We start from the raw sequence: 8,968 nt of genomic DNA on the forward strand, positions 1-8,968 counted from the left end.
CCCCATACAGTTACAAGACTAACAGGATGTCTTTGAAAGTTCTTAAGCATGAAGTTTGTTTGGTCAAATTGTGTATTAGAAAATTAGGCCAGGCAGTGTTGGAGCATGCCTTTAATACCAGCACATGGAAAGTAGAGATAGGTGGATCTTTGAGTTCGAGGCCAGCCTGGTCTACAGAACGAGTTCCAGGACATCTCCAAAAAGCTACAGAGTCTCGAAAAACAAAACAACAATAAAAGAAAAGATAATTAAGGTAGCAGGATGGGATCAGAAGTGAGAAAGATAGTTTATGAGACTTGCGAGAAAGCAAATCCTGACTTTGCTACTTAGTTTCTTAGTTGGATTCTTCAGCCGCTCGGTTCTCTCATCTGATTCAAAGTGGTTGAGTTACAACCATAGCGCAGTGCAGGTTCTGAAGTCTGTTCCAATACATTGCCGTTGTGTCAGTAGGACTTGGCAGTTAATTGGATGCTAAATATGGAGGTTCAGAGCCAGCCTAAATAGGAAGCCTTAATATTACTACAGTCTAACTGGGTGTTCCTGGCCTGTCTAGTGGTAGGCAACACTGGGGTCTTTAAAAGTAGGAGGTTTAAGTTCAAGTTGATCTTTCTCCTAGACTGCTTGGGACACTGGGGAAGGACAGTGCCGTGAGAGCGAAGTCAAACTCACTGTTTGGAGAGAAAGAGCCTGGGGGAGGACTGGGTGTGTATTTTGGAGGGCACCGGGTCACAGAATTGTTAGAAGCACCTGAGCTAACTTTGTGGAAGCAGAAGTGTCAAGCATGCAAGCCAGTTTCCTGGGTTATAGCACAGAGTGTTTTATCTTGGGAGAGGAGAGCGAAAGGCTGCGTGCCCAGCAACTGTACTGCCTCCTGGTATCGTCTGGGCACCTTGTGGTGGGGAGTGGGAGGGAGTGACAGGGCTGCCGGAAGGCAGGGGTTCAGAGGGAGGCGGAGCTGGCCTAGTGCAGAACACCTTCCCAGAGCTCCTCTCGGGTGTGCTAGCGGTGTGAGTGCTAAGAAACCACCCTTAGGATTGCGCTCTTTGCACCTTCGTTTCAAGCAAGCTGCAGGCTTGGTCTCGGCCCTAGAAACCGGATAGGCCTCGCTGTGCGCTCTCAACCTAACCTGCGGGGGAAGGGAGCTGCTTCTAGTCCCGCCCTTGCGCTGTTTTGCGTCTCTGCGCCTTTGTTTGAGTGGCAGTGCGATTCGACCAATGGAAGTGTGGGGCGGGCAAGCGCATCAAGTTAGGTTGCGCAGAAGGAGGGGAACTGGTGCTGGAGAGACAGCGAGAAGCGAACCGGCCCCACGGCCACCGCAGGTAAAGCCACCTTTGCCTCCCATCGGGGTGAGGTGCAGGCCCTTTTCTCCTTCGGGGCTTGCTGGGCCTCTCAACTTGCAGCCTGCGTCCTAACGTTGCTTCTTCCCCAGGCATCACACCCCCACCCCCACCCCCCCGCATCTTCCCATCTTGACCATCCCCACCTCGGAGGGTGCCCCCGATAGCTCCCTCGCTTAAGTGCATGTACTTCAACTCTTTTTGGGGATCTAGTTGGCCTGAAGTCTCCCGCCCGTGCCTGTGCCTGCCTCTGCCGTATGGGCCTTACTGGCACCAACCCCGGCAGTAAGAGCAGGTAATGTACCCGACCCCCCTTCCCACCCCCACTTTCAGTAGCGTTTACCTCTCCATCAATTCTACTTCCTTCCCTGAGTAACATTAATTTCTACAGTTTCCCTCTTGGCCTCTGAAAAATACATGCTTTTAGGTTTTATGGTTGGCTATTTAGCTTTCCCAATTTTTAACGAGGTGCTCCCTGTTACCAGCCATATTTGCCCCCCAAATGTCTACACCCTTAATTTGGTTATGCTTCTTCCTACAGCGATTAGAAAACAGAAACAGAGTTGCCACTCATTTGACTGAATGGTGAATACAGAGAAGATAGGCTCTCGACTTATTTGAGGAAGCCTGAGTGGCTCCAAGTTATTAGCTTCATTTCTTGTGTTCTGTGTCCTTCCAGCCTCATCACTCTTTGACCCTAACTTGTGATTTTATTCACTGTGGGTGTCTATTTCTCATTTATCTTTAAGGTTTGAGATTCTCCGAGTGTCCCAAATGTTTCTATGGCATAGTTTTTTAGTGTTCCCTTCTATAAATTATTGGGTTATTTTTGTTTTGTTTTGTCTTTTTAAATGTTATATTCATTTTATTTTCAAGGTATTTCTTGTTTAAATTAACATTTCCCTATTCATTCTGTGTTTTAATATCTGTGTCTAACTCAATCTCCTGAAAATGATACAATTTCCAATAAGGTTTATGCTTTGAAGTAAAAAAAAAAAGTTTATTTTCTGAATCTTTGGGCGTATAGGTTAGGTGGGCATGAGCAGGCTTTCTAAGACTGTATACTACAGAAAACAGTCAATGTTGCTCAGTATGGCATTTGTTCATTGAGAAATCTACAAATGGAGAATCTGTGCCTGTAGTTCAGTTTATATAATTTATCTGTTAGGTGATGAAATGGTATCTACTGCAGTGTTTCTCTCGCATTGTAAACAGTAAACTATGATAAATGCCCTTTGGGGGTGATGTGAGAACTCTTACCCCAGCCCAGAGGTACTAGTGACTTTTTTCATGCTCTTTTCTTCCTACTGACATCAGTTTCCTTGCCCATTGTCTTTTACAGATCCGTACTGGTCAAGATTTTGTCCATTTGTACTGACAGTAATAGAAAGGAAGTATAAGTACAAATACAGAATCGTGATGCTAGGTGCACATTTAAAAACTACACTTCCCTCCCCACCCACCCCATGATAGCTCTTCTCAGTGTGCGTACCTTCCTTCCACACCCTATGTGCGGTCACCATTTTGTTGAAAGACATGAAGATTTGGGGTAGATGAGTAGAATAGATTAAAATACAGTGTGATGAGACAGACAAGGGATAGAAATGGGCAAGGATCAGGGAGTCGGAGCGCCGAGGCTCCAGACGGACAAGAATGGTATTGAAGGTGGCCAGGCCTAGAGCACCGGTGTGGGGACTTCTGGGAAGACAACAGAAGACGCTGTCCTGGTGACCTTGAATTTCCCTCGGGATTTGTATCATGAATCTGTATGTTTTGATTATGGAAAGTGATTAAGTGCAACCACTAAATCCTGGCTTTCCTTTAGGGTACATGCATGTGTTTCTCTTTAGGGCAGTGGTAGGTGAAGACTACATTTTCCTTCTTAGTAACACAAAGTCTGATGTCACTTTATTATCTAGATAGTTATTTTACCCTAAAACCTGTAGAACATCCATTTTCTGTTTTACCAAGGTTCGAGCTGGAGAAAGAATGCATGCAGTGTGTCAGATGGTAAACTAAGCTGTATATTGGTGCAGGCAGGATGATCCACATGTACAGGAGTAGAGCAATTAAGAAAGTTAGAGGTATAGGGAGGCTTGAACTTGTGAAAATCCAGGATGTTTAAAATGGGAGTCAGAGAATCTGGAGCTAGGCTTAAAACCTCACAGGTTAGGAGTTGAGAAGTAGTAATACTTTATTGTGGGATTGAGTCAGTTGCCAGGGTTTGAGGCAGGGTTATTTTTGAGACATTCTCGCTATGTAACCTTGGCTGGCCTGATACTCCCTCTGCAATCAGTCTGTCCTCAAACTCATAGCGGTCCTTCTGCCTCAGCCTCTCAAATTCTGGGGTTGCGGGGTAAGCCACCGTACCTGGGGAGACTTTCAAATTCTGGGGTTGCAGGGTTAGCCACCGTACCTGGGGAGACTTTCAAGTTGTTGAATCTCGACTGACAAGTAGAAAGCAGAAATAGTAATGGCTACAATCTTAGCACTCAGGGAGCTGAGGCAGGTGGATTGTTTCAAGTTTGTGAACAGCCTGAGCTACATAGACCTTATTTAAAAAAAAAAAAAAAAAGAGTAAGATTGGGCATGGTGGTGCACCTTCTGGTTCATACCTTTTACCCTACACTGATGGGCAGAGGCAGACAGATCTTTGAATTTGAGGACCCCTCAGGGCTACACAGAGAAACCCTGTCTACAAAGAAACAGAAAGTACCTATTTCAAGGAAACCCTCACCTGGTCTAGTGTGCCTCACTGAGTCTTTTTTGTCTTAACCCTCATGCTTAAGCCCACACTAAAACATGTGCATTTGGCCAAAAAGAGATCTGGGAGACAAGGACCAAGATAATACACTGATTTTTAATAATTGAGTCACATGCAGTGACTGAGATAGTACACTGATTTTTAATAATTGAGTCACATGCAGTGAAATATTTGAGGGGAAAAGTTCAGTTACTGTTTCTTATTAAAAAGTACCATCTTTATTGCAGTCTGGTAGTGCAGACCTGTAAACACAGCTCCTTTGAAGGCTGATGTGGAAGAGAACCAAAGCCTGCTTAGTCTACTGAATAATTTCAAGGCCAGACTGGGCAACTTAGTGAGACAATGTCTAAACAGAAGGTCAAGTGAGGGGCTGCAGAGCTCTTCCAGAGCACCTTGGTGTGTTTCCCAACTCCCACGTGAAAGGAAGCTCACTTCTGCTAGTAATTTCCAGCTCCAGAAGATCTGATGTCCTCTTCTGTTTCTGCAGGCACCACGGGCAGGCATGCAGTGCAGTGGCATACATGTAAAAATCACATACAAAAATTTTAAAGAAATAAATATTTTTAGACAGGTTTCTCTATATAGCCTTGGATGTCATGGAATTTGCTGTGTAGACCAAGCTGGCCTGGAAACCACAAATATCCTCCTGCCTCTGCTTCCCCAGTACTGAGATTAAAAGTATGCCACTGTGCTGGTCCCAAAATAAAAATTTAAATTTAAAAAATAAAAAGGTGAAATTAACTTTGTGGTGATGTTCTTAGTTGGCATCCTCAAAGCCCTGAGTTCAGTTACCAGTACTGCAAAATGAAAAACGAAATTTCTGAACAAAGTGATACATGCTTATAATCCTGGCCTTTGCAGACCTGTGCAAAGGATTGCCAAACCCAGAGCCAGTTTAGGCAGCATAGAAGACTATCTCATAAATACTTTTTAAAAGATCATTGTAAGAGTTTTACCCCTGACTGGGCGCAGTGGGAGTAGAATGAATAAACAAGTTATTGTGAAGTGTATACTCCTGTAGATTATTGTCAGTTAGACTTGTAGTAGTGTTTATGCTGGGACTACAGGCATGAGCCACTGTACTGTCCCTTGCTGTTTTGTTTGACATTTAGCTGCAGGTGCTTAGTGTAACTTCTGACCGCAAGTAGAGAAAAGATCATAGATGGCAAAATGGGGCATAACCAGGAAAAAAAAAAGTTATTGAAACTTAAAGAAATATATAAAATTATTGAATAGGTTTTTCATTATATCAAGAAATATGCATAAATGTGCTGATTACCATTTTGAGTAATTTGTGGGCAAATATTACAAGTTGGAATGAAATGCTGGAATAGTTTGGCCAAAAATAGGCATTGATACAGATCTTGAGACTTGAAAAGATACAGTTATTGACGCCGGGAAGAAATCCTGATCTACTACATTGTTTGTAAGGAGAGCTGGAAGCCCAGTCCACTGGTAGCACAGACCCATTATCCCAGCACTCGGGAAGCCGAGACAGGAGGCTTGTGAGTTTGAGACCATCCTGGGATAGGTTATATCTTTTGTTCTATGCTGAGACCTTGTCTTAAAAACAAAAAACAACTCGAAAAAAGAAGAAAAAAAAAAAAGAACTCCTCAACCCTCCCATCCCCAGCAGACATGCACATTCTCACAGACACACATACAGAGCATGAAACTTCTGTGAAAAAGTCTTTTTTGTCAGACTACATTATATTTCCTGACAGAATTTTTATTTGATGTCTTCAGATAGCTAGGAAAAGGGATCTTATCAAGTAAGGTCTTCCTAGATTGTTATGACATTATACTCTTTTAGAGTGTTTTATGAGGGTATCATTATGGCTGTGGATGTGCCATGGTGTGTAGGTCAGAGGACGGCTTTCTGGAGTCAGTTCTTTTCCTCTGCCTTTATGTGGGTCCTGGGGATTGAACTCCCGTCACCTTCATCCACTGAGCCATCTCACTAGCCCAAGAGCAAACATGTTCTTCATGTAAGTGTGTGTGTACCGTGTGCATGCCTCGTGCCCGCAAAGGATACCCTGGGGCTGGAGTTAAGGATGATTGTGAGCCTCCATGTGGCTGCTGGAGACCCTGGGTCCTCTGAAAAAGCAGTCAGTGCTCTTAACTGCTGAGCCACCTCTCCTTTTCACATGGTTGTTTAATTTCCTTTGTTTCCCCACTAGCATTTTCATAAACTTTAAGCCATAGATGTGAAATTTATCGACATATCATTTATGGCGCAGTTTTCCAAGATAGGAAGCTTTCACACTGTCTTATATATTGTGATTTCTGTGAAGAATGAAAAACTTATTCCAGTAATGTGAGCAAGTGTTACCTTTAACCGTTTATTGGATGGCTCCTGTGTGTGTTGTCCTACAGATTTCCCATCATCAAGGATCTCTCAGGAGCTGGGTCATAATACATTGTCCTGACTAAGATCCATAATTGTTCACTTTTATGTATTTATGATAATTTCTCACACATGTTAGACAAGCATCTTGAGAAGTTGGTAGTTTCTGTAACCTGCTCAAAGGAATGATTCATACCTTCATAGGATGTGCATAAGAAACTCAAGGCATCTGTGCCTTAATAAGATAGAATGCTGTAGCTTTTTATATCAAGAAGATCAAGTCATCATACAGAGCTTTGGGTGGGTAGTTTCTCTGCTGGAAGGGATGTATGCAGTGGGATGAAAGGGTGGAAGAGGCTATGTTCTATGTAGATACCACAGCATGATGGGCACAAGAACTCCCTAGGTAGGATGTAGGATTTGTACAGGTAATGGTCAGGGGGAGAGCTGGGTGTGTGAGTTAGAACTGAGAGGCTAAGTCTCCTGCAAAGAAAGGTTTTTGTTATTTTCTTTTTTGAGACAGGGTTTCTCTGTTTAACAGCCCTGGCTGTCCTCGAACTCAATTTGTAGACCAGGCTGTCCTTGAACTCACAGACATTCGCCTGCCTCTGCCTCCCAAATGCTGGAATTAAAGGTATGTACCACCATTCTGGCAAATATTTTTAATCTTAAATATAAGAAAGGCATTAAAGAAAACATCTGAAAATGCTGTGTATAAATGCTTAGTGGAATATTGTTAGAGAAAGTACACTGGCCTCAGCTCACATTGTTAGGAGCTTGGTTACAGATGGCTTGCTTTTTTACCAGTCGTAAGTAGAAGTATCTGGACTGAAAGGAGAATTTATAACAATGGATCCAGAAACTTTAATCTACTTTTTTAGGTGTTCTTGCTACATTTTAGAATTGTGCCAATTTAGCAGTTAGTAAATGTAAACTTTCTTAATATTATTTTAAAAAGATAATTGTCAAACGAAATGAGCAGAAACAGGCTTAATGATTTTTTTTTTGTTTTTTCCCCACCCCTGATTAATATTTTTTTATTATTTGTTAGTTTTTGTTTCTTTGGCTTTTGGATACAGGGCCTCACTGTGTAACTCTGGTTAGCTGTCCTGGAACTCGTAGAGACCCTTCTGCCTCTGCCTTCCAGGTTCTGCGATAAAACTGTGTGTCACCACACCCAACAAGCTGAATATTCTTGATAGAAGCTTCAAGGTGTAGAGCTAAAAGAGCCTAAAGTAGGGGTTATTTCTTCTTAATTTTTAGTTTTGAGACAAAAAATGTGGGTATTCTTTTTATCATGTGTTCATCTACAAAGTCCCTCATATCGTCCTATTATTCTAACAGAATTGAAACCTTAGATGGTACCTTAGGACTTTTAGTTGAAATCACCAACTTTGTTCATTTATGTTTATATTTATATTTCATCACAGGAGCTCCATCTTCCTCTGAAGATTTTGCTGTCTTGCTCCATGAAGGTCAGGACAATCTGACATGCACTTGTTTCTTGAAGAATAGTTTTCGTCCATTGTGTCCATTGTTTTCTTCATAGGGAAGGGGAGGGGAGAACTGGTTCCCCCCCTCCCCTTCCCTCCGTAGACTTCTACAGATACCCTTCATTACTTTACCAAGATGGCAGACCCCATCATGGATTTGTTTGATGACCCGAATTTATTTGGCCTGGACTCCCTGACTGATGACAGCTTTAATCAGGTCACTCAAGACCCCATTGAAGAAGCACTTGGACTGCCAAGCTCTCTGGACTCCTTGGATCAGATGAACCAAGATGGCGGAGGTGTTGATGTGGGAAATTCGTCAGCAAGTGACCTGGTTCCCCAACCAGAGGATACAGCTCCTCCTGAACTTCCCAAAGAATCCACAGCTCCAGCTCCAGAATCCTTAACCTTGCATGACTATACCACTCAGCCCGCCAGCCAGGAGCAGCCAGCCCAACCTGTCTTGCAGACGTCAGCGCCAACATCAGGACTTTTGCAGGTCTCCAAGAGCCAAGAGATCCTGAGCCAAGGGAATCCTTTCATGGGTGTCTCTGCCACAGCTGTCTCTCCCAGTAATACTGGAGGGCAACCATCTCAGTCAGCCCCTAAGATTGTTATCCTTAAAGCCCCACCAAACTCCTCAGTCACGGGTGCCCATGTGGCACAAATTCAGGCCCAAGGTATCACCAGTACAGCTCAGCCCCTAGTGACTGGCACAGCCAATGGTGGAAAAGTCACCTTTACCAAAGTGCTAACTGGTACACCCCTTCGACCAGGTGTCTCCATTGTCTCTGGTAATACAGTGTTGGCCACCAAGGTCCCTGGGAGCCAGGCTGCTGTTCAGCGCATTGTCCAGCCAAGCCGACCAGTAAAGCAGCTAGTCCTCCAGCCAGTTAAGGGTTCAGCTCCTGCTGGAAACCCTGGGGCTGCAGGACCCCCACTGAAGCCTGCAGTCACACTGACTTCTACACCTACCCAGGTGACTTGAGTGAATTGTGGTTTCTAGAGGACGTAGGAACAGTGAGGG

At 43.7% G+C, this 8,968-nt stretch overlaps 1 protein-coding gene across 1 annotated transcript in view; it reads left to right on the plus strand.

Moving 5' to 3' along the window:
- The first annotated feature begins 1,241 nt into the window (after window positions 1-1,241).
- The window catches only part of Chd8 (chromodomain helicase DNA binding protein 8), a 59,045-nt gene continuing 51,318 nt past the window's right edge, over window positions 1,242-8,968 (plus strand). Inside the window, exons 1-2 of the mRNA XM_026777933.1 lie at window positions 1,242-1,319; window positions 7,879-8,920. Of these exons, the coding sequence (XP_026633734.1) occupies window positions 8,078-8,920 (843 nt within the window). The 5' untranslated portion in view covers window positions 1,242-1,319; window positions 7,879-8,077. The remainder of the gene's footprint in view (window positions 1,320-7,878; window positions 8,921-8,968) is intronic.

Source organism: Microtus ochrogaster, unplaced genomic scaffold (assembly GCF_000317375.1).
Source record: "Microtus ochrogaster isolate Prairie Vole_2 unplaced genomic scaffold, MicOch1.0 UNK91, whole genome shotgun sequence".
Classification (NCBI taxonomy): domain Eukaryota; kingdom Metazoa; phylum Chordata; class Mammalia; order Rodentia; family Cricetidae; genus Microtus; species Microtus ochrogaster.